Source organism: Pleurodeles waltl, chromosome 6 (genome assembly GCF_031143425.1).
Source record: "Pleurodeles waltl isolate 20211129_DDA chromosome 6, aPleWal1.hap1.20221129, whole genome shotgun sequence".
NCBI lineage: Eukaryota > Metazoa > Chordata > Amphibia > Caudata > Salamandridae > Pleurodeles > Pleurodeles waltl.
Genome location: NC_090445.1, coordinates 1,184,257,077 through 1,184,283,789, shown reverse-complemented (window position 1 = coordinate 1,184,283,789; position 26,713 = coordinate 1,184,257,077). Strand labels below are relative to the sequence as shown.

General features: G+C 44.6%; 1 protein-coding gene across 3 annotated transcripts in view; it reads left to right on the top strand.

Moving 5' to 3' along the window:
- Positions 1-26,713, top strand: part of LOC138300727 (polyunsaturated fatty acid 5-lipoxygenase-like) — a 1,327,404-nt gene that overhangs the window by 981,430 nt on the left and 319,261 nt on the right. For 2 of the 3 annotated variants that reach the window (XM_069240434.1, XM_069240433.1), the window contains exon 12: positions 417-517. In XM_069240434.1, coding sequence (XP_069096535.1) covers positions 417-517 — 101 coding nt within the window. Of the gene's footprint in view, positions 1-416; positions 518-22,407; positions 22,725-26,713 lie in introns of those variants that run through there. The other variant, XM_069240436.1, reaches the window with a different exon arrangement.

The following is a 26,713-nucleotide window of genomic DNA, read 5'->3' as shown; positions in this document are numbered from 1 at the left end:
TAGGAGGCTTCCTCACAGTAAAAAGTCAAAAACCAGGTGGCCAAAAAGCGAAAAATCAGGGCAGACCTGATGGTCAGAACCGTCCTCTAACACTGCTTCAACAATCATTTCATCCAGTGACAACCATTTTATTGAGATTGTACTTACACTACTATATAGACTCAAAACGTTGGTAGCAAACACCACAAAAATGTATTATATCAATGGGATGCCATTTTCAAAATAACGGTATACATTAAAATTGTGAGAATTATAATTTGTCTCTAGTAAATCTGTAGTTAACATTCTAAATTCTAAAAAATATAATTCTTATACGTATATATGAATGTAGCCCGGAATTGTAATTTTCAGCCAATTGAATTACAAATAAAATAAAAAAGTTTAAGTCGTTCACTTATTCCATACTTATTCCTCAGGGTTTCCTGAAAGCCTCAAGACTCGTGAAAAGTTAATCGAATATGCAACCTTGATTATCTTCAATGCCTCCGCTCAGCATGCTGCTGTGAACTTCGGACAGGTATGTTCAGTATATATGAGTCTTCACCAAAATGTAGTGCAAAGGGTCTGTCCGAAGCAACAGATAAAATACAACTCAATCTTGAAGACCACCACCACAATAACATCATGCACATACTCCTTTTGAAGTCACAGGCCATGCTGTGCCTAAATCTGAGAAAAACGTGTACCCCATCTCATTCAGCTCTGTTGTTATATTCTCTTTCAGGTACAATGTTAAGCACAATCAAGAGACCACGAGCTTCTGTATTATTTGTTTACTATTTAGCGTGTGAATGGTCTTGCATTTTTATCAAGTTGTAATGTCATACAGGGAGTGCAGAATTATTAGGCAAGTTGTATTTTTGAGGATTAATTTTATTTTTGAACAACAACCATGTTCTCAATGAACCCAAAAAACTCATTAATATCAAAGCTGAATATTTTTGGAAGTAGTTTTTAGTTTGTTTTTAGTTTTAGCTATGTTCAGGGGATATCTGTGTGTGCAGGTGACTATTACTGTGCATAATTATTAGGCAACTCAACAAAAAAAATATATACCCATTTCAATTATTTATTATTACCAGTGAAACCAATATAACATCTCAACATTCACAAATATACATTTCTGACATTCAAAAACAAAAAAAAAAAAATCAGTGACCAATATAGCCACCTTTCTTTGCAAGGACACTCAAAAGCCTGCCATCCATGGATTCTGTCAGTGTTTTGATCTGTTCACCATCAACATTGCGTGCAGCAGCAACCACAGCCTCCCAGACACTGTTCAGAGAGGTGTACTGTTTTCCCTCCTTGTAAATCTCACATTTGATGATGGACCACAGGTTCTCAATGGGGTTCAGATCAGGTGAACAAGGAGGCCATGTCATTATATTTCCTTCTTTTATACCCTTTCTTGCCAGCCACGCTGTGGAGTACTTGGACGTGTGTGATGGAGCATTGTCCTGCATGAAAATCATGTTTTTCTTGAAGGATGCAGACTTCTTCCTGTACCACTGCTTGAAGAAGGTGTCTTCCAGGAACTGGCAGTAGGACTGGGAGTTGAGCTTGACTCCATCCTCAACCCGAAAAGGCCCCACAAGCTCATCTTTGATGATACCAGCCCAAACCAGTACTCCACCTCCACCTTGCTGGCGTCTGAGTCGGACTGGAGCTCTCTGCCCTTTACCAATCCAGCCACGGGCCCATCCATCTGGCCCATCAAGACTCACTCTCATTTCATCAGTCCATAAAACCTTAGAAAAATCAGACTTGAGATATTTCTTGGCCCAGTCTTGACGTTTCAGCTTGTGTGTCTTGTTCAGTGGTGGTCGTCTTTCAGCCTTTCTTACCTTGGCCATGTCTCTGAGTATTGCACACCTTGTGCTTTTGGGCACTCCAGTGATGTTGCAGCTCTGAAATATGGCCAAACTGGTGGCAAGTGGCATCGTGGCAGCTGCACGCTTGACTTTTCTCAGTTCATGGGCAGTTATTTTGCGCCTTGGTTTTTCCACACGCTTCTTGCGACCCTGTTGACTATTTTGAATGAAACGCTTGATTGTTCGATGATCACGCTTCAGAAGCTTTGCAATTTTAAGAGTGCTGCATCCCTCTGCAAGATATCTCACTATTTTTTACTTTTCTGAGCCTGTCAAGTCCTTCTTTTGACCCATTTTGCCAAAGGAAAGGAAGTTGCCTAATAATTATGCACACCTGATATAGGGTGTTGATGTCATTAGACCACACCCCTTCTCATTACAGAGATGCACATCACCTAATATGCTTAATTGGTAGTAGGCTTTCGAGCCTATACAGCTTGGAGTAAGACAACATGCATAAAGAGGATGATGTGGTCAAAATACTCATTTGCCTAATAATTCTGCACTCCCTGTAGTTACTGTCTGGTAATTGCCATGACTCTCATCCTGCATCTTTTTCAGTGCAGTAATTTAGAAATGCATCTGCACATTCATTCAGACACAACTGAGCAAGCTACTAACCTGCAGGAGTACGACCCCTTCCCCGTTTCATGTATCATGCACACTATAAAAAATAACACCTCCCCAAGCACACCTCTGAAACAGGTTAGAGTCAAATCTCAAAGGAGGGAGAGATTCAAGGGCTGTGATATGGAAAAGTCAAATTTGGAATGTGGGAGATAAGTAGGCTACTTTCATTGTTTTAAATGAAGACCTAAAAAGCAGTCCAAATCTTTCACCTTTAACTGGAGAATATAAATGAGGCCCCAACATTCACTGCACACACCTGGAAGTAATATGTACGGTGTAAAGAGCCAATCAAAGGGAAACATGCCACATCTATTTCAGTAGGTTGTATTACTGAATGTTTACCTCTCCCGCACAAGAATACTGACCTACATGAATATTGTGGACAGCATTTTGTTGGACAAAATATCAAAAGGTAAGTGCATATAGAAAAGTATATACCTTGAAGATATATATTGCCAAGGTACACATATATGGCTTTATGTATAGAAAATGCTTACCTGTTGATATTTCAGATTTGATGCTTTGTCCTTAATATTTTATGCCATCAATTTCTGGTTTCGATATTCAGGGTGCACACCCCCTCAGTACACAATACAGTCCAAACAAAACTCCAAACATTATCCTTAAGTAAAAGAGTAAGACAGAGGTTGACAGGAACCCCTTTGCAGCAGCACGACAGATCTGTACCACAGCAGGCCTGGGTAGACTTTCAGTGATGCTGGAGTAACCAGAGAAATTTCGGTAATTCCATGTTACTCTGAGATACAGAATTACTGATAATTACTCGATTACTCCTCCTAACATAATTAAGAGTAATTTGCATAGAGGAAATCCTACCACAAGAGCACATTTATTAAGTGTGAGTGGTTGCTCACACTCACTATTCATGTTCTGCTGAATTTAGTGCAATTTCTTAGCGCAAAAATGCATTCTTCATTCATTTAGAATGCAAGGGTGAATTTTGTGCTAAGAAAATAGCACTATAAGCAGGTAGTAAATTTGGGAAAAATCCTACCTTACTAGCGAATTTAGCGAGGGAGAGAGGCTGCTCGCTATTTCTGTTCTACTGCATTTAGTGCTGTTTCTCGGTGAAAAATTCATCTTCACATCCATTGTGGATATGAGTGGGCAATTGTGTGCTAAGAAATAGCATTAAACACAAAATTACTATTGTATTTAAGTGCAATCTCACATAATTCTTAGGTAATTCCATGTGATTCTGCTACACGGAATTACAAAAAGTATGCCCACCCGTATACGAAAGGCAGGTTCTGGTCGTCTATCAAAAGCATCTACTCCTTGGTGAGGGAAGATCAGTCTGTGCCATACCGTATCCTGAGGAAATTTTAAACCTGGGCCAAATCTTCAAGACTTATACTACTGGTTTCACGCCCTTTCTTCCTGATTTAAAACATGCTAATTGAGAATCAGGCTTCCTGAATGACACTCTCCATGACAAACAAACATGAAGTTCCCTGTTGCAATGTAGAACATATAACACAAACTCAATGGGAAATGGGATTAGAGTAAAAGACTGGAATAATAACCTCTTACTTAAAATGAAAAAAGGAAAGAAACTTTCACACTAAAGATGACAAGAAATAAACATTCTACATGGACTGAAGATACTGAGCACGGCTACGCCATGGGGTTGTGTGCAGAATATTGTATATTGAAATATTGTGTGGCATAAATGTAGTATCCTAAATATTGTTTACCAAAACTTCTTCAATTAGCTATGTCTATATTGCTTCCCAGTAATTGCATTAATCTGAGACCATTTCTCTCACTTGCAGCTCTTACAATTGAGGCCCTCCTGCCTCCCCAGAGAAATATCCCATGCAGTCTTTTCAAATAAAATCCCGTCATTCCACTACTACAAGCTGCAACCAGCCTCATCTGTCAGTTGTATATAGGGAGGGCAGGAGGGACTATGGCTGCAAGGAGTGAATTGGACACAGAGTAATGCAATTACCAGTAAGTAATTCTGAAATTACCTCCTCATCCTTCCCTCACTTGCAGCCAATACATTTGAGAAGTAACAAGCAACAAAACCGGAACATGCAATGCCTGCTGAATCATACAAATTTATTATCAAAACATAGCATAATAACCACCTCTGTTTCTTCATAGAAGAGAGGACCTTGTAACCAAAAACATCAGAAGTACATTGACCTTCAGCAGGCTTATAGTGTGCAGCAGAAGTTGGGGAATCAGCTGATGTAGCTGCACAGCAAATCTCACCAATAGAAGCCACTTACAGCTTCACCACAGTAGATGCCATACTATGGGTAGACCTATCCTGAACAGATAATGGGGGAACATGACCTTGAACCTCATATGCCTTTGAAATCAAAGAGCTGATCCATCTGCTCAAAGTGGCAGTAGCCAGTTTTTCTCTAAAGCTTGCTGGCCCGGAGGACACAAACAAAAATTCTACATTATGAAAAGGCTGCCCACTCTGCAAGTAGATAATAAGAACCCTTCTCACATCAAGGCAACATAACCTATTCTCCTCCTCTGAATAAGGGGGAGGGAAGCATTTCTGGTTGAATCACTTCATGCTGCTTGTGAAAGAGGGAGTTGACTTTTGGAGTGTAAGCTGGAACTGTAACCAACACCAACCTGTCAAGTAAAATTTGAAAAAAAAAATTTAGAAGACAATGCTTACCAACCAAAAGATTGTCTTATGCGTAAGCAACTGTAACTCAACTTCTTTTAGAGGTTCAAAAGAAGCTGACATCAATGTTTAAAACCACCTTCAAATACCTTGGAGGAAGACATCTAACTGACCTTGGACAGGAATTGGATAGACCTTTCCAGAGACGTGACACCAAACATTCCTCATCCAATAAATTCTACCAGGGAACCCGAAATGCCTTGATTCCCGCCAACTGCACTCACATCATGCCCACCGTTAATCCCAACTTAGACTCATCTTGTAAAAACTCCATGACAATGAGCTAACTCACAGAAGTAGGATCAAGACCCTTTGTTCTACACCATTTAGAAAAAGAATCACAGTGCCTTTTATAGGAACAACAAGTTGACCATTTGCTAGAAGCCTAGGAATCTTTCTGCTGAGAATATCTGCTGTCACATTGGAAGTACCCTGAATGTGAATTGCCCTAAGAGAATAAAGAGAATCATGAGGCCAGAAAATATAATACGAAATCCTACTCAGATTCTTGGGTCGAGTCCCCCCTGTCTGCCACATAAGCTTTGGCTGTGACATTGTCCGTTACTACTAGAACCACTGTCCCTTCGAGCTGTGAACTCAATTCAAGAAGAGCCCTTTTCAATGCTTTGAGCTCTCTCCAATATGAGGAATTCCTTGCTTCGGTGCAAGTCGCAAACTCCTATGCCTGCAAGACTTCTTCCCAGGCTTCCCAGCCTGACAAACTGGTGTCTGTGGTGAGAGTTACTGGATCTGGAGTATCTAGTTCCACCCCTGGCAGTAGATTGTCTGAGTTTAATCACCATGCCAGATCCATTTTTCACCTGCTGGGTGAGAGGAATAGAACCTGCCAAATCCAAAGAACTTGGATCCCAGTTGGAAGGACCCAGGCAATCAATTTGTGGAGATGAAAGTGAGCCAATGGAACCAAGAAGATTGTAGATGTCATATTTCCCTGGACCTTGAGCCAAGATTCCACCTTTTTCGGGCTGCATTCCAAAAGGCTCATGATGTGACCCTGAGGCTTGGCAACCCTCCCTACTGGGAGATTTATTCAACCCTGCAAGGTCACAAATGAGCCCCAATAAAAATTAGATCTTATGATGGACTTAAAGTGGACTTTTCCTAATTGATGAGAAACCCATGAGTAAAAAGAACCTCCAGAACTCTTTTTGGGACAACAGCAGATCTACCAATGGAGCCTGCAGCAACCAGTTGCCTAGATAAGGGTGAACAAAAATTCCTTCAAAGTGAAGCAGCGTTACCAAAGGTACTAGGACCTTGTTGACCACCCTCAGAGATGATGTGAGACTGAAAGGGAGAATTTTGAAACTGGTAGTGATTGTTCTCCAGGCAAACAACAAATATTTTTGATGTGAGGTCTTGACGGGGACATGGAGATCTGCGACATGTAGATCTATGGACGTCAGCCAATCTCCTGTTCTTAACAAAGGAACAATCGTCTGCAGACTTATAATTTGAAAGGGAAGAGTTTGAATCCAAGCATTGACCTATGTCAAATCCAGAATGGGTTGGAAAAGTGCCTGATACTGTTGTGGGTCATCTTTAGTGACTAGGTTGGGCTCCCTTTTTTTTAGCATTAGGCCTGTAGCCTGTGTCTTTTACATTTGTACATTTGTATTCATTTTAGTTGTTTCATTTTTTTAGCACAGTTAGCTTTTAGCTCCTAGTTTTTATATTTTAATCAGCTGGTTCTTTGAAAGAAGACATAGGGGGTCATTACAACATTGGCGGTAAAAGCCACTTACCGCCGCGCAGAAGACCGCCTATACACCGCCACGTCTGTGGAATACCGCCACAGCTATTATGACCCACATCTCGAAATCCGACAAAATTCAGACACCCACACAAGTCCGCCACACCAAAGGTCAGTGATAAACTGGCGAAAACAAAACAGACACCGTCGTGCCAACAGAAACACGCCCATGCTATCACGACCCACGAATCCACGCGGCGGTCTTTCAACCGCGGTATTCCATTGGCGGTACACACCGCCGCGCTCAAAATACACACACATATCCAAAACACTGCCACATTGGACATTTCGAAAGACACACACCTGATACACATATACACACCACTCCCACATACTCAATACTATATAAAACACACACCCACATCACCCACAAACCCCTAAGACAAAATGTTTTGACGAAGGCCAGAGAGACAGCACAGCATAGACAACCCCACAACACCATCACCCACACTACTTCCACGCACAAAACACCACACACCACTACATATCACCACACTCATCACCACATACACCACCCCACACATCACCTACACCACCCCATGGCACGGCAAAGACACCCCAGATTCTCGGAGGAGGAGCTCAGGGTCATGGTGGAGGAAATCGTACGGGTAGAGCCACAGCTATTTAGCTCACAGGTGCAGCACACCTCCATTGCTAGGAAGATGGAGCTATGGAGAAGAATAGTCAACAGGGTCAACGAATGGGAAAGCACCCAAGAAATCGGGACGACTTCAGGAAGAGGTGGAACGACCTATGGGGGAAGGTGCGTTCCCTGGTCTCCAGACACAACATTGCGGTACAGCGGACTGGAGGCGGACCCCCACCTCCCCCCCCCACAACTAACAACATGGGAGGAGCAGGTCTTGACTATTCTGCATCCTGAGGGCCTCGCAGGAGTCGGCGGAGGAATGGACTCTGGTAAGTCAAATCTTAACTATCATATCCCCCACCCTACCTGCATGCTATCACATACCCCCACCCCTATCACTCCAACTCCTCCCAAATGTACTAATATCACAAACCACCCATCCCAACACCAAGCCCTGCATGACAAAAACAAAGCATGGACACCCATCACTAAAGCATGCCCACTGCACATACCCATAACACCCCCCTCAACCATCATCACACAAGACCACACACAGGAATGCTAGCACTGGGGTACACGGTCACCCACCCATTGCACACAGATGCAATAATCATGCCTTTCCACCCCCGCAGGACCACTACCCAACGTCACCAGACAGGAGGGTCCAGACATCTCCACCCCACCCACAGAAGAGGCCCACAGTGATGACAGCAACTCTGTCCACCTGGATCTAGATGACCAGCCCGGACCATCGTGGTCCTCAGGACAGTCGGTTCCCCTCACACAGGCACAGCCCACCACAGAGCTTCCACCCTCTGGTAACACCAGCACAGCACCCACCCAGCGGGCCCATACCTCCGTCCCCAGGACTCGTCAATCAGCTGTGTATCCACCACTACAGGGAACCCAGGATAACCCACAACCCCAACAACAACAACAGGGACCTGGGGGCAGTGGCAGTGGGCACACGGTCCAGGAGACGGAGGCACAGGAACACAGGGGAACTGGGAGGGCTGCCGTGCGACAGGGGGCAGACAGGCCTGGGGAACCCACTCTCCACGAGGCCCTCTCCTCCATCATGGGAGCATACCACCACTCTCAGGAGACGATGGCAACGGTACTGGCCAAGTTTCAGGAGACCCAGCGCCTGCAGGAGGAACAGTATTTGGGCTTCAGGGAGGAACTCAGGACCATCAGCACCGCCCTGGGCACCATCATAGGGGTGCTGAAGGAGATACTGAACCCCAGGAGGGACACTGTGGCTGTCAAAGCCCAGCTCACCTGAGTTCTTGTTCAGTTCTGATGGAGGTTGAAGACAATCCGACCCCACCCTGAAACTGCTTGTTCCAGCACACTAGTTTTTAAAACAGTGCACTAAGAACAGAAGCTCAAGGGAAGGGGGGAAGTGGATAAAATAAAAAAAAAAGAGACAACACCGTTCTTGCGTTTCCACTGTTGAAGTGCTGCACAAATCTGCGGCCCTTTCTGACTTCTGTAGAAACTGGTGCCTAATGAAACATAAACAAAGAACAGATAAGTGCAACCTATTCCTAAATGGGTTCCTAACTAATCCTTTATTTATTAGAAATTCTCTTCTAAAAGTACCTCTTGGATCCTGGTCTCTAGTTTCCAGGTTTGGAATGTGTTACTGCTCTGGGATGTGTTTTCTATTACTGTAAAGCTTCTAAAACATTAAACAAATACCATTATCAGAATTACCAATATCAAACATTCATCATAATATAACTAAAGCCTAAATTCCCAATAGCAGACTCACTTTTCGCATATTTCCAGAATCTTTTATAAAACAAATACTGTACTTTTACATCAAAATACAGCATGTAATTTGTGCAAGTCCTTGATTTACTGTTTGCCTTGCTGTCAATGGTTTCCACTGTTCGATTCCCAAACGTTCCATGAAAAAAAAACAATGTCCGCTTCACAAAGTCCTGCAAAATACTCCTGCAACAAAGAGCCTGAATCACAATGCTCGTGGAAGGCACTTCGCCTCAAACTGTCTATACACGAATCCAGAAATTGCCGTCAAAGCTCCCTCAGGTAATAAAAAGTTTTGCACTTACTTGTTGCTGGCAAGAGATACTGATCAGTCTAACCTTGTCTTCTTTCTCTTTTGCAGGTTACTCGTAGGAGAGAGGCTGAGGCAAGGAGGAACCGGAAACCAGAAGAAGGAAGAGCCAGCAGCTGCGCCCATTGAAGTCAAAGAAAGTCTGTAATGAGCAGGAGTGCCAGCGCCGAGGGATCTGTTCTCAGGTAAGCGGGAGGTAGACGAGCACAAGCACTGGGTGAGGCTCGGGGGATGCCTTTTATAGACAGGGCTGGGTGTGGTTCGAAGAGCTGGGTGTGGTTTGAAGGGCTGGGTGTGGTCCTCACATGCTGCACATGTTCTTGGAAGGTGTGCAGAGCTGGGTGTGGTTTGAAGAGCTGGGTGTGGTCCTCACATGTTCTTGAAAGGTGTGCAGAGTTTCAGTTATTATGCAAATGAGTTGGATTAACACATGGCCTAGGGAGTAGTGTTTTAAAGAAGCCTTGGTAAAAGCAAGGCCCAATGTGTAAACAAAACAGCACATTAAACAACATACACAGAAGCCTAGGGAGGGGGGAAGGTGAGATAACAAGAAAGGCTTTCAATAGTAAGTTTAAAAGGGAGCTATTACAGAACCCACTAGTGCAGTGAGAGGGGACATGCTCTTTGCTGTGTACAAACCCTAACAGTTGCCCCCCCCAAAGGCCCTCCTACAGGACGGGGTTTTCCTGGATTTTTTAAATAAAACCGTCTAATCAGCTGTGGGGCATGTACATATGATGCTGGTTCCCATGAATTCTCAGATTCATCATATCCTTTCCATTCTACTAAATAAAACAGACGTCCACTAATTCTTTTTGAGTCTTTTATGCTTTTCACTTCATATTCCAGATTTCCCTTAATTGGTATGGGTGGAGGTGGTGGTTCAGGTCGGGTTTTTGAGCTGTACGGCTTAAGCAAGGACACATGGAATGTAGTATGTACTGGATATTCTTTTGGTAAATCTAATTTTACTGTTACCGGGTTTACTATGGCAGTTATACTAAAGGGTCCAATGAAACGTGGTTGCAGCTTTCGGGATCCCTCTATGTTTAGGTTTTTTGTGGAGAGCCATACCTTTTCACCAATTTTATACATTGGGGCCTCAGACCTGTGTTTGTCTGCTTGTCTTTTCATGCTTTCCTTGTACTTTAATAAATGTTTCCTGGCTTTGTCTTGTATGTCACCTAACCTCGTTAGTCTATCCGTTACTGTAGGCAACAGGGAATCTTCTAACAAAATGGGTATAGCTCTTGGATGATACCCCTGCAAGAAATAGAATGGTGAGCAAAGTAGAGCTGAATGCTCAGTATTATTATAAACAAACTCTGCTACAGGAAGAGCTTCCAACCATTCACTAGAATAATCAGCCAATAAACAACGTAGCGTTTGAAGTAAGGTTTGGTTCAGTCGTTCAGTCTGTCCATCTGTCTCTGGGTGGAAAGCAGTGGATAAGGCCACATCTATTTTCAGTTTTTCACATAATTGTTTCCAAAATCTGGAGTTGAACTGGCTCCCTCGGTCTGACACAACTTTGCTTGGCAAACCATGTAAACGCACAATTTCCCTTATAAAAATATCGGCAAAATCTGCCGCCGTGGGTAATTTCCGTAATGGTACAAAATGTGCCATTTTAGATCAAAAATCCACTATAACCAACACTGTTGTGAAGGATTTTACAGGTGGTAAACCTACAATAAAGTCTACGCTCACAGTGTGCCAAGGTTGTTTTGGTGTTGGCATTGGTATTAACAAGCCGTCAGGAGCCTTATGAGAAGATTTATGTCTTGCACAAATTGGACAGGTAGTGACAAATTGCTTAATGTCCTTTCTTATAGTGTCCCACCAAAAGTGTTTTTGCACATTTTCCAGGGTTTTTACCCAACCAGGATGACCTGCCAACGGTGAGGCGTGATGCCAAATTATCACCTGTGTTTGTAATTCAGAGGTGGGCACTAACAGCATGTTGTCGTGATACAATAAACCTCGTTGTATTGTGTTATGGGAATCCTTTAACCAATCCTGAGGTGCTATTTGCATGTGTGCATTATATAGATCTGTGATGAAATCCTTCTGTTGTACTGGTGCCAACAACTTTTGGGGAGGAATAATGGGTTCTCCTATTTTATCTTGTTTCATGTCTGAGGTATGTCCGTATCTAGATAACACATCAGATTGAATTTGTTGTGCACCTGGTCTATAGGTTATAACAAAGTCAAATGTGCTAAAAAAATTTAACCAGCGCATCTGACGTGGTGTTAGTGCTTTAAGTGATCCAAAAAACTGTAGGTTCTTATGGTCAGAAAAGATTTTAACTGGGTACTTGGCTCCCATTAAATGGTGCCTCCATTCTGAAAAGGCTACTTTGATAGCTAGTAGTTCCCTTTCAGCCACAGTGTAATTTTGTTCAGCTGGCAATAACTTTTTGGAATAGAAGGCTATAAGATGTAACTGGCCATCTACTGCATCTCGTTGAGAGAGAACTCCTCCTAAAGCTACTTGTGAAGCATCCGCTTCAACAAAAAAGGGAAAGTCAGGATCAGGATGTTTCAGAATTGGGGCTGAAGGGAACTTTTGTTTTAGGAGTTGAAAGGCGTGTGCCGCCTCATCAGTCCAAAGAAATCGTTGCCCTTTCCGCAACAAGGTAGTTATTGGGGCCGCAATGTCTGCAAAATGTGCAATAAACCTCCTATAAAAATTGGCGAAACCCAGAAATTTCTGAACATCTTTTACAGAGGATGGTTCTGGCCAATCAGCAATAGCACTGATTTTCTTTACATCCATAGTTATTCCTTGAGGTGACAGGCAGTATCCTAAAAAGTCCACCTTGTTGACATTAAAAGTACACTTTTCTAACTTAGCAAAAAGATGATTTTCTTTTAACTTTGATAATACTGCACGAACATGTTGGGTATGTTCTTCTGAGTTCTTAGAGTAAATGAGGATGTCGTCTATGTATACTATGACACAAACGTCCAGGAATTCGTGTAGGACCTCATTTATAAAGAACTGAAAGGCCGCAGGGGCATTACATAACCCAAAGGGCATTACTGTGTACTCAAATAAACCAAACTTTGTCTTGAAAGCTGTCTTCCACTCATCCCCCTCTTTTACTCGGACCAGGTGGTAAGCTCCCCGCAGATCTAGTTTAGTGTATACAGTAGAATGTCTTAATTGATCCAACAACACAGGTATTAGAGGAAGAGGATATTTATTCTTTATTGTAGCCCTATTTAGTCCTCTATAATCGATACACGCGCGCAGGGATTTATCCGGCTTCGGGATAAAAAAGAGTGGAGATGACACTGGAGATGTGGAATGACGGATGAACCCAGACTGTAGCAGGTCATCTAGGTAGATTCTTAAGTATTTGGTTTCTTCGTCAGTCAAAGCATATACTCTGTTATTAGGTAAAGGGGCCCCTGGGATAAGATCTATACGGCAGTCATAAGACCGATGTGGGGGCAGCACACTAGCCTTTACTGGATCAAAGACGTCTTTAAATTCAGAATATTCAGGAGGGAGACTTGGTTCATCTTGTGTAACACTAGCACAGTGTAATACTGTGCTCTGTTCTGTACCTGCTTCTTGATAGCAATTGGTTCTACAGAAAGAGGAATCCAAAGTAACAGTTCTATTCACCCAATCAATTTTTGGGTTATGAGTTGTTAACCAGGGTACCCCGAGAATCAAACCAAAATTAGGAGTATCTATCAGATCAAAGCTAATCACCTCTGTGTGCCCGTTCTGACAGACCATAACAAGTGGACTTGTTTGTTTTGTGATTAATCCAGAGGTCAATTCTGACCCATCCACTGCACATACTGCTTCTGGACAAGGCTTTAGGCACATAGGAAGTCCTAAGATTTCAGCTAACTTATTATCCACAAAATTTCCTGTCGCGCCTGAGTCCAGTAGGACAGGGAGAGAATGCCTCACTTGGGTAGTAACAATTAAAACGACCTGAATTATGAAATGTCTAGGTATGTGCGGTACCCTGAAGGCTGCAGCATTAGAGGTTTGATTAAGATGTTTTCTCAAACAAGTAACCTCTCCCCTTGTCGAGCTTAATCGTTTCCCGATTCAGTTGAGGAGGTGGAGGAAACAGCACCCTTTCGTGGAGTTTTAGGCTTTATTGGACATTCTCTGGCAAAGTGACCTGCCCTGCCACAATATAAACATAATTGAAATGTTCTCCTTCTTTCTTTTTCCTCTGATGTGAGTGGACCTCTGAGTGTCCCTATTTGCATAGGCTCTGGTTCAGGGAGTTTATTATCTGTGTCTTTCTTCTCGTGTCTAATAAAAGTTAACCGTGATTCCAGTTTGTATTTATCTCTCTTTCTTTCTCCTAGTCTATGTTCTAATTTCACAACTAAATCTACAAAGTCCGAATAGTCTTTTGGCAAATCAACGATATGAGCCAGCGCGTCTTTTAACTCGTCTCTCAAACCTTTATAAAAAAGGGAGACACGCTTTTCTTCTGGCCACTGTGTCTCGGTGAGTAAACGATTAAAACTAGTGAGATAGGTCAATAAATCCTTGTTACCTTGTTTAAGATTTAAAAGCTCATTATCACTTGCCTGCATGAAAGTGTGTTTTGCAAAAAGGCTGGTCATGGTACGTTTAAATTGATTCCAATTATGGAGGATGGGATCATCTCTATCCATGAAAGGAATTGACCAATTGGCTGCTGTGCCACCCAAATAAGACAAGACGAATGCCACTTTCGTATCATCAGTAGGGAACTGTTGTGGCTTACAAATTAAGTGTAATTGACATTGATTGATAAAAACATGGAATTTGTTACTATCTCCATGAAAACGTTCAGGTGCTGCTAAGGGCACAACATTAGGAACATTAACAGTAACCTCAACTGGGGAAGGCAAAGTTGTATGTTTTGATGGCGCCCCTGTCTCTGAGGAGGTTTTAAACAAAGGCGTAGAAGCTGTGTTCCACTGAGATCCCCTAAATTTATACCTGCTTAAATCCTGTTTTAAAGAGGTATTCTCCATCTTTAATCTCTCTATTTCCTCTTGCATATGTTGCAAGATGCCAGACACTGATTCATTATGAGCCAAGTCCTCATTTAGGGCCTGCGCCATATCCGTGATGTCAATGCCCTCTATTTCTTCCCCGGTATTCATCGTCCACCAGAACTGAAATTTTTTAAGGCTTGTGCTTCTGTCAAAGCCCAGCTCACCTGAGTTCTTGTTCAGTTCTGATGGAGGTTGAAGACAATCCGACCCCACCCTGAAACTGCTTGTTCCAGCACACTAGTTTTTAAAACAGTGCACTAAGGACAGAAGCTCAAGGGAAGGGGGGAAGTGGATAAAATAAAAAAAAAAGAGACAACACCGTTCTTGCGTTTCCACTGTTGAAGTGCTGCACAAATCTGCGGCCCTTTCTGACTTCTGTAGAAACTGGTGCCTCATGAAACATAAACAAAGAACAGATAAGTGCAACCTATTCCTAAATGGGTTCCTAACTATCCCTTTATTTATTAGAAATTCTCTTCTAAAAGTACCTCTTGGATCCTGGTCTCTAGTTTCCAGGTTTGGAATGTGTTACTGCTCTGGGATGTGTTTTCTATTACTGTAAAGCTTCTAAAACATTAAACAAATACCATTATCAGAATTACCAATATCAAACATTCATCATAATATAACTAAAGCCTAAATTCCCAATAGCAGACTCACTTTTCGCATATTTCCAGAATCTTTTATAAAACAAATACTGTACTTTTACATCAAAATACAGCATGTAATTTGTGCAAGTCCTTGATTTACTGTTTGCCTTGCTGTCAATGGTTTCCACTGTTCGATTCCCAAAAGTTCCATGAAAAAAAACCAATGTCCGCTTCACAAAGTCCTGCAAAATACTCCTGCAACAAAGAGCCTGAATCACAATGCTCGTGGAAGGCACTTAGCCTCAAACTGTCTATACACGAATCCAGAAATTGCCGTCAAAGCTCCCTCAGGTAATAAAAAGTTTTGCACTTACTTGTTGCTGGCAAGAGATACTGATCAGTCTAACCTTGTCTTCTTTCTCTTTTGCAGGTTACTCGTAGGAGAGAGGCTGAGGCAAGGAGGAACCGGAAACCAGAAGAAGGAAGAGCCAGCAGCTGCGCCCATTGAAGTCAAAGAAAGTCTGTAAAGAGCAGGAGTGCCAGCGCCGAGGGATCTGTTCTCAGGTAAGCGGGAGGTAGACGAGCACAACACTGGGTGAGGCTCGGGGGATGCCTTTTATAGACAGGGCTGGGTGTGGTTCGAAGAGCTGGGTGTGGTTTGAAGGGCTGGGTGTGGTCCTCACATGCTGCACATGTTCTTGGAAGGTGTGCAGAGCTGGGTGTGGTTTGAAGAGCTGGGTGTGGTCCTCACATGCTGCACATGTTCTTGAAAGGTGTGCAGAGTTTCAGTTATTATGCAAATGAGTTGGATTAACACATGGCCTAGGGAGGAGTGTTTTAAAGAAGCCTTGGTAAAAGCAAGGCCCAATGTGTAAACAAAACAGCACATTAAACAACATACACAGAAGCCTAGGGAGGGGGGAAGGTGAGATAACAAGAAAGGCTTTCAATAGTAAGTTTAAAAGGGAGCTATTACAGAACCCACTAGTGCAGTGAGAGGGGACATGCTCTTTGCTGTGTACAAACCCTAACAGTGGCACTCCAAGGGGCCCCTGACACTAGCCTGGACGATGAACTGCCCACCACCTCCACCGGCGCTAGTGGACAGAAGGCACCGCCACAGGACCACCACACCGACACCCCACCCCCTGCAGACGGAGAACCACCCCGCAAGCGGTCCCTGAGAACCAGGAACAAGACAGAGCATGATGCCAAGACCCCCGCCAAGAAATAAGACCATCCTGATTGTCATCCTAGTGTCCCACTTTGTAACCCTGTCCATATTGGAACTGCCCCAGCTCCACTTCCTATGCCCATATGGCCAATGCACCTGTGAGGCTAATAGACTGGACTCTGCCATGGACATTCCTCCACCATCACCTCTCACCATTTTACAACCCCCCTCCAATATTTAGCACTGCAATAAACACCCTTGAAGCACAAAACAACCTGGAGTCAGTCTGTGATTTAGAAAATGTATATTAGCAATGACAGTGACAAAATGCTTTTTCAAATGTAATGTCAACATACCTATGTCACACATCTCAAGTCCATAAGGAATCTAAGCAGATGACACACGTTGGAAACCACACCTGTGAAACCGTAATGGAAATGTACAACTCAGTTACCATATACTGGTTGAAATCAACAGACAGGATAGAGATAGAAGTGTGAAAGTACTTGTAGTAGGCAGGAATGTGTTCTCACCTGTGTGTCACTGGAAATATTGCTGGATAACTGAGTCCCTTTTGTCAATGTCTTTTTCCTCTGCTTCCTCCTCATCACTGTCCACAGGCTCCACAGCTGCAACAACACCGCCATCTGGACCGTCACGGTAGGCGGTCGAAGACCGCAGCGCAATGCTGCATTGGTTAACATTGGACCCTATGGGTCCCAGGAGCCAATGACAAAGTGCGCCGGCGGTGATGATACGCACCGCCGCGGACGTCACCGCCATTTTCTATCTGTTCAATCACTCGATACCTGATCTTCGACAGGAGAGGACTTCTCTTCTTCCCCTGTCCATGTCATGTAGGTCAGCGCCCACCAGAAGAAGGATATTTGGTGTGCCATCGCCAAGGACGTCCGGACCCTGGGGGTCCACCACAGACGGAGCACCCACTGCCGTAAAAGATGGGAGGACATTCGCCGCTGCAGCAAGAAGACGGCGGAGGCTCAGCTGGGGATGGCCTCCCAACGTGGGAGGGGTGCCCGTCGCACCATGACCCCCCCTGATGTTCCGGATCCTGGCGGTGGCCTACCCTGAGTTAGATGGGCACTTGAGAGCATCACAGCAGACACAAGGGGGTGAGTCAAACATCATTCTGCTGACTTTGACTAGGTCCCGCACCAGCACACCCACCACCACACCCCGCTCACTTGCACTCACCCCCACTACCATTTACACGTCCCCTGTGTCCTCTTCCAGTGTGTCTGTGACGCCCCCTCCCAAAGTACACAAGCGCAGGCACACACCCACCCAACATACATCTACCTCACAACAGCCTCCAGCGCATGCATCTGCACCCAAAGCCACAAATGTTACACCTCCTACAATCACCTCCTCTTCCTCCACTCCCAGACCCTCTCCAGCTACCCGTCCCAGTGTACCGAATAAACTTTTCCTGACCAAGCTTGACCTTTTTCCCACCCACCCCCCCTCCAATGCATAGGTCCCGTACTAGCACCTCAGCCAAAAAATCTCCGGTACCAGTGGTGCCTGTTAGAGGTATGTGGAGTGCACCGGGCACCAGGGCAGCCAGTGTGACACGGAGCCACAGCACAGCCAGTCCCCCCCCCCCCCCTGTGAAGCACCAGAAGTTGAACAGTGCCCGCCGGGAGTGGGGGAAGACTCCAGCCAGCAAAGCCACTCACAAGGGTCCCGGGGGGAGTGTCCACTCAGCTGTGACTCCTCCCAAGGTGGGGAAGGGGCAGAAGAAATCGCCAAAGTCTGGGAAGAGTAGCACGGCGGAGAAGACCGCCATCATCCCCACTGCCCAGGAGGCCACTGCCAGCCCCATCGTCACTGGCCAGGAGGCCACCGCCAGAGTCAGTGCCCAGGAGGGCAGCCCCATCGTCAGTGGCCAGGAGGCCACCGCCAGAGTCAGTGCCCAGGAGGGCAGCCCCATCGTCATTGGCCAGGAGGCCACCGCCAGAGTCAGTGCCCAGAAGGGCAGCTCCATCGTCACTGGCCAGGAGGCCACAGCCCAGCTGCCCAGAAGGCCCCGGCAGCCACAGCCCAGCTGCCCAATGAAGGACCGCCAGCCCCAGCCCAGCTGGGCAATGAAGGACCGCCATGGCAAGCACTGCTGAACAGGTCAGACACTGCAAACTCAAGCACCGCTGAACAGGTCAAAGACCGCCATGGCAAGCACCGCTGAACAGGTCAGACACTGCAAACTCAAGCACCGCTGAACAGGGCAAAGACCGCTGAACAGGGCAAAGACTGCCATGGCAAACACCGCTAGCCCATGAGCGGCAGGGCCAGTGACGGAACTGGGACCGTCACGGGGAGAGTGATACACTCTGGGCACCAGTCCCCCAGCAGAACCAGTGGAGACATGCATCCACTACCTCTGTCCTTCACAGGATGAAGCACTCTGGGCACCAGTCCCCCTCCAGAACCAGTGGAGACATGCATCCGCTCCATCTGTCCTTGGCAGGATGAAGCACTCTGGCCACCAGTCCCCCTCCAGAACCAGTGGAGATATGCATCCACTTGAGAGACTGTGGCTTTGCACTCCCCAGGATGGTCCAGTGGGCAAACCACCCACTATAGAGACTTGAGAGACTGTGGCTTTGCACTCCCCAGGATACATCAATGGGCATGGAGCCCCGTCGTGGATCTGGCGTGGTGCACTCATCCGGCTGAGGTGCCCCCCCTTCCCTTCCCCCTGCGGTGCCTGTTGTATTTCTATCTGATGCCCCGGCAGTGTTCTCTCCATTTTGATCAGGTATCTGATGTGGGCCTCGCCCATGCATTTTGGGCCCAGTGGTCCACGGACAATGAATGGTGCATTACCTGCACTACTAATCGTGATGTATATTTTGTTGAATGTGTATATATATCTGTATATATTTGCTTCCTGTATTTTGATATATTACAATGGTTGAACTCATTTACTTTTGTCTTTGCATTCTTCCGGGGGGGTTGGGGGTTGTTACTGTAATGTTTGGATATGCATTGGTGTGTGTGTTGTAGTGGGTGAGGGTGGGGTGGGGGTGGGGGTGTTGAATGTGTGTGTCCCTGACTTTTGCCTCCCCCTCCCCTATGTCGTAGGTGCAGTACTCACCGTTGTCTTCGGCGCCGGCGTTGATGATGGTCGTACAGGAGCAGGAAGACTAGTGCAGGAAGTATTTGGAGTTCCGGCTCCATGGTGTCCTCCTTCCTCGTGGAGTGTGTAGAGGTGAGCGTTTTCCCTTTGCAATGGCTGTTTCCGCCGTGTTTTTATCCACGGTGAATCCTCCCCGGAAAAGGTGGCGGATTGGTAGGTTGTGATACTGTGGGCGGTACTTTGTCTCCTGTCTGTCTGTTGCCGGTGACTGCCGCGCTGTTTGTCTATACCGCCGTGGCGGTCGGAGTGTTAAAGTGGCTGTCTTTGTTGGCGGTTTCCGCCACGGTCATAATTCCCATTTTTTTACCGCCGGCCTGTTTGCGGTCTTACCGCCGCTTTAACACCGCCCGTCAGGGTTGTAATGACCCCCATAGTTGTTCGTGCTGCACATTTTTATCAGCATTTTTTACACAATGCATTTGTGCCCTGTTCAAGGCTGTCACGTTCGTAAATGATATTCCAACTCATATTGCCACACCAGGAGTTCTGGAGTCAGTCCCCATTTTCTAGATACAACAGCACGTCATGCCTGTTCTTAGAACTCTGTATGAGTTATTATATAAACAACACATAGGCCTAAGGGGGGCAGAGAGCATTCCAGTCATGGCTGTCCTTGGACGCACACCATTCCACTGACAGCTTTGCTGATCCTGACTCTTCAGCTTCCCAAGAGGATTGTCTTTGAGAGAGCAGGCAGACCCCTGCTATCACATTCAGTTATGGGCTTGGGGTTACTCTCTTAGATCGGGTTACCACCACTGTGCTCTCAGACTTAGACATAAGGTGTTGGTAGGAATCTCTAGGCTTTTGGAATCTGAAACAAATAGTGGGGTTTATTTCCTTCACACTGATTGTAATGACAATGACCGTACTATGTTTCATCTGCCTTATTATCACAGCTCATTTTTATACAAGGATGCAATTGTTTCAATAAATGCATTAAAATCCAGCTTGCATCTCATGCTGTGCCTTGGCTGTGTCACTGAGTAACTGAGCGAAAAGGGTATGATGATCTGTTTGCCTGACATCCATGAGGATTCAGAGAGTCAGGTTTAGGTTGCCACAATCACCTTCTCCTTTATAGGTTTGGGTGAGGCACTACAAGCTATCTAGGAGTCTGGCTGACAGCTTCCAAATTGTGGGGAGTTGATGCAGCCTTTCACACTTGGTGGTGCTACCACCCAAAACATGCAGTCTTATTAACATAATAGGAACCGCACAACAATACTTTCTGGACCACAAGCAGAATTGAATAAGCTCCCCTGCAAATTTCTTCTGGAGGGACTTGAATGGTCTCCGTTGTTGGAAATGGCCGGGGTTCACCGCCAAACTTTTTTGCCTTCTTCCTCCTACTTTTTGCTTGTTGGTCCTAGGACACCATGCACTTTACTAGTGCTAAACAGTGCTGAAGTGTTTGTGCTAACTCCCTAAACATGGTTTGATTGGCATATACCTCACTGGGATATTTAATTGACATGAAAGTAATTTGTAGCGTGGTATTCCATATACCCAGGGCCCATAAATTAAATAGTACCTCTGGGCCTACAGCACTTATCGTGCCACCCACTTAAGTAGCACTGTGTAACCTGAATGCAGTGTCCCAATGCCATGTTGACTTGGCATTTAAAGCCTTTTGCTAAGCCTCAAACTCCTCTTTTATTACATATAAGACACCCCTAATGTAAGCCCTAGGTAGCTCATAGGGCAGGGTGTTGTGTAATTAAAAGGTAGGGTATGCACTTTTAGGTTTTGCATGTCCTAGTAGTGGAAAACTCACAAATTAATTTTCACTGCTGTGAGGCCTATCACTCTCATGGAATAACACTGGGGATTCTGCATTACTTTTATTAAAATGTAATTCGTAATCCAGAAGAAGTGAATATATCGTGTTTGGTATCTATGAACTTGTAGTGATAAACCTTCTTTAATGATAAAGTAGAATTTATCATTACAAGTTTGAAAATGCAACTTTTACAAAGTTGGCTTTTTCCTGCCCTTAGCCCTCTGTGCATGCAGCTTACTTTAGGTCACATGACTGGGTGCAACTGACAGTTATGACTTTGTGAAATTCCTCCAGACAGTCACACAATAGTGCGATTAGCAGAGCCTGATGGCATTGCCACTTGCAGGATGGGGTGGAAGAGGGTAGTCGAGCACAGCACCTAAAGTGGCTGTGCTCTGCTGCTGTTATTATTAGAAGAGTCAATGTTGATGCACACAATGATACATTCACATATAAGAACGTAATTGCATCACTATTAGTGAGTTCCCCTCTAATGAACTCTCCATCAACCCCATCTCAGAAGTATGTGGTCAAGCAGGCTCCGAGATCTAGGCCTGAGGTCAGTGATTGACAGGTCACAGGTGGGGCAGTGTGTAGTCAGCAGACAAACACACAAACAGGAATCTTAGATCAAGCCAAAAGATAGTCACAGGGACACCACAATGGTTCGAGGAAATTGGCTCCAATAAAACACACATGGCCAGAGCGGCTCGCACATTCCCAAAACTCCATAAAGACATCTGAACACATTACCCACTGGCCAACATTGTGTCCACACAAGGTCGAAGCCCACCTGCATTTGTTTGTCAGAGCCTTATTTATGATTCCAAGACAATGACCCACATTCCTTACCAAAAAAGTAATGGTGAAATTGTTTTATGGTGCTCAGAGACATGCACAAAACACAGCTCAGATCGGTTGTAATTTGAGACAATCATCAGACTCTGTTTCTGTAACTGTTCTCCCAGCTGTAGTGTTTAATTAAACCAACGGTTCATGTTTTGCCAAATGCCTTTGTCTTTTGTTTTTTCAAGGTAAATTCACATTTGAGCAACACCACCACACAACAGTCATAACAACCCTGTATTGTCCGTGCAGGCAACTAAGAGCCAGGACAGGGAAGACAGGATACTCCTGGAACTTCAAAGAACCTTTCTGGAAACTTATCCCACCTTCTTGTAGCAGGGCACCAGAGTATAAAAATAAAGTTCTCAGACCACTCGAGTTTACTACTGGACCTGCAGAAAACTCTCAGATGACTGCCTGGTACTGTGACCTACTGTGCACTCTGCCAGACTGCTGCTGTACCTGGAAGTACCGCTTTGTTGCCTGGAGCCTGCCTTGAACCCTCAGAGGCCAGCCCTACTGTTGAGCACTGCATCTGCAACTGCACCCAGGTCTAGGAGAAGTGCCTCCGAGGGCTAGTTTGCTGGGCACTTATTCAGAGCTACAGGGACATAACAGGCTCCTACCATCTTGAACCATACCAGGACCCAGCTTGAGTGAGTCCTGAACCTCCAAGAGGTCCCTATATACTTGTGGACCCTTTGTTTGACCAGGTGTTCGAAGTTGGTGATTTTATCTTTTAGGCACTATTTTGATTCCAAGACAATGGAATCATGAATTTTTAAAGTTTAAAAATTCTTTACTTAAACTTTAAAAATTCATGATTCCAGTTGTACTGATAGGATGTTTGTCATTTTAGTGGAAAATAACTCATTAATGTTTCCTCTATTTTTGTAAATTTGTTTGGGAATTTTATTGTGCTGTGTTTTCACTGTTTTACCGTTTGTATGCTCTATAAATACTTAACACATTGCCTCTAAGTTTAGCCTGACAGATTTCTGTGCCAAGCTACACAGGTTTAACCACAGGTTAATTTAGTGACATTTTGTGGTTCACCCTGCAAGGGATTGTGGCTGTTGCTTGACCAGGGCTCACACCCCAGTCAATCAACAACTCAATTTCTCACAGCCCTTTTATGAGCAACAGTTCTACACTGTGCAGCAGGGCTAGCCCCTCTGGGCCTTGTGGTGGCAGATGAATAACCTTCACACCAGTGCTTGAAGGTGGCTTCCAGAATTCTACTGCATAGCTGTTGCTGACAATGTTGAGCACCCACTTGCCCATGATGGTCTATTGCCATGGATCCACAAAATATAGCAACCTCCCTTCTACTGGAAATTCTCTTGTTGCGCCATAGTTGCCAGGAGCGGTTCTGAACCAGACCTTCTTTCTTAAAATCCTTCTTTAGAAAAAAAAACATCTAGGCTGATGCTTTTGCCCGCAGGTAGAATATGCCTTGAAATCCTTAGGAGTAGATGACCTGTACTGCTTATCCCAAAACCTCCTATAATTCATTCTTCCCTTATGAGGAAGAGAATGTTTCCAATCTCTTAACTGAAATAGGGCCCTCGTCCTCAGAGGAAGAAGAAGAATAAATTACATGTATTCTCTTTGCAGCTTGTTTTCCTGACATTGTCATTATTAAAATAAAGTTTCAAAGGCAAGTTTCTGGCAGCTACCTCCTCTTAAAATATCCACCTAAACATGACTATTTCCAAAGAAAACATGTATTTCAGGGTAACCAAGGAAGGCCAATCGTAAGTCCTCTAATCAATCTTGTACACATCTTGATAGCAAATAAAATAAATAATGTCCCAACTGGAATCTTACGATCTTAATTGGGAAACTCAACTCCCCTCCGACAGTCTGCTAATACCACTCCAAGTGAGTGAACACCATTCACCCGATAACTGGAAACAGTGCTCCAGCTGCTATGGGACCACCTGACTACGCCCAGGTGTCCCACGCTGCCGTGAGTCCCCGCTGCCCTGCAGAAGACACCCCCAGGCAGTGCGGATCCCTGCACCACAACTGACTCCGCCACATGCTACTGGCATTGTGCTGTAATCCACATCCCAGCACGTAAACATCTTGCTGAACCAAAAGAAAACGCCGCCTTCCGTAGAACAAACCTTTCTCACAGTTCATCAACTTGAAGTATGTTGTTCAAAAAAATGCTGTCCTATCCGTACATCAGTCAGCGAGGTCCGGCTATCACCAGTGCTTTAAGTGGGCCAGTACTGTCCGGTATGGACTACAGGCACTTTTTTATTTTTAGAGGGAGAGTACCTGCACTTCTCAAGAACAACATAATGCTTTTAATTGGAGAGTACTGGCACTTCTCAGAAATAAGCAGGTACTCTGGTACATAGTACCTGCACTTCTATTTTTCAATTTCAAGCACTGGCTATCACCGACAATAGTCTGGCAAGGAGACACGAAAAGACAGGAGGCGTGACAAGGGGAGGGGTTTTACATTAAGAGGACTGCCTGGGATTGGTGTCTGGGGAGGCAGGAGGGTTTCAAATGCAATATCTGCAAGCGATTGAAGGACGAGGACGTAATAGATTGTTTAACTCCAAAGAGATATAATTTTTGTAGATGATATTTAGGACAAGATGTTTATGCCAAGGGATATTCTGCCAGCAATATTCTGGTACCATACTAAGCCTGGGATACATTGGTAATTTACATTACAAAGAGGACCTTCTCAGTATCACAGTTCATCCCCTTACAGAAATCCGACTGGAGAAAAGGTTTTTTCAAGAACATGTTAAATCAAATCAGAAGACAATAAGCTACTTCAAACTTTGGTCAACAAGTCTTATTGTTAGTCCTAAACCTCCACGTGCAGTCTCATGGTTGTGTTTATTTAATCTACTGGAACCCCAACACTGGCACTTGCTTTCAGCTGGCTTGTAATCTGTCTTCTCAGGCAACACCTTCAAAACTGCCCCTAAAACTCTTAAATTTGGAGAGAAACTGTACTCAATCTTCTGTCTCAAATATCTCAGGCCATAGCCTCACACTTAACTTGAAACAGACGCCTGCTTGTTTATCTGACTGTTGTCCTTCGAACTATCAAGAAAGTCAGAGTCAGACCCTTTTGAAAATCATTTATACAGAAATGAAGGAACAGAGTGAGAGCATAAACAAGTATGTATACACTCCTAATGGCACACAAAGACCCAAATGAGACACAAAGTTTAACATAAGAATGGTGACTTTATAAGCCTCATGTTTTTGGGGTTGCCATTATTACAGAATACGCCTGGTGAAGCCTGTCATGCCACCATTCTCACTCCCATGCAGAGAAGGAGGATTACACAGAGTTTATCATATATGTGGAGACAGTGAGAGGATCCAATAAGGTCCCAATGGCATCCGACACACAAGAGTTAAACATTACTTGACAGTCCATATGGGAAACACCGCCAATAGCAGCACAACCTTCTTTATGATGACCAGAATTTCCAGATTTGGAGGAAAAGGAAAGAATGCTGCTCCCACACTGCTGTATTACTGAAAGAGCTTTGTTTGAAATTGTCCTGCTACCATTGCTCCACTCCTGCTTACCATGCTCAACCTGTGAAGTAGCTGGGCTTGGAGTATAGCCTTCCTAAGGGTACCTCTTGTGTGATGTGCAGTAGCAGCATGCACCAACACAGTTGTTGTACTACCTTCCAACCCTAGATTACAACTAATCTTGAGACTTGCTGATCAAAAGGCACCAGTCCTGCACTGGATCTGGTCTCCAGTCCTACCACATTACCAACACCTGGAGAGTCTGTGAAAGAGTGAGAGCCTTAGCTCTCACTTATCATTCCAAAATCACTTCAGTAATTGCTGCGACCCAAGACACTATAAAGACACCAGTTGAAAAGCTTATGGTTTGCTGGCAGCTATAGTTTGTTTTGCAGGTCCCATGCTGAATGTTAGAAATTGGGTTACTGGTTGACTGAGATGTGAGCCCTGGTGAAGCAGCAACCACAATCCTGGTGCAAGGCACTAGTGGAAGGCACAAGCAAATCCCAAATTAACCTGTGCTCAGCTTCCTGGTAACTAGGCACAGAGCAGTCAAGCTTAACTTAGATGCAATGTTTAATCACTTAACGTTCAATCAAGGAATGGAAGGCAGTTACATACACCAGGCATATGAACTGCAAGGAAATGCATCACACAGAATTTACAGCAAGTGACACTTGAGTTATACAATATAATATCAAAATACATTCCGGCATGATTCAGCAGTGGTAAACAGGTCAATATTGAGGATCAAGTCCCCAGTTATAAGCCCTAGCAAGGGTCATATTGCAGACTGCAAATGTCCTTCTATTTGTGCCCCCCCTCACAAGGGTGAGGCATCTGGTGTGAACAATTTCTGTTCCCCACCAATATTCAGAGGCAGATATCACCATCAACGTTCATTTGTGCAAGTTCCACCCTTGTCTAGATGATGGATGAAATAATACAATAATAACATACAAACATACA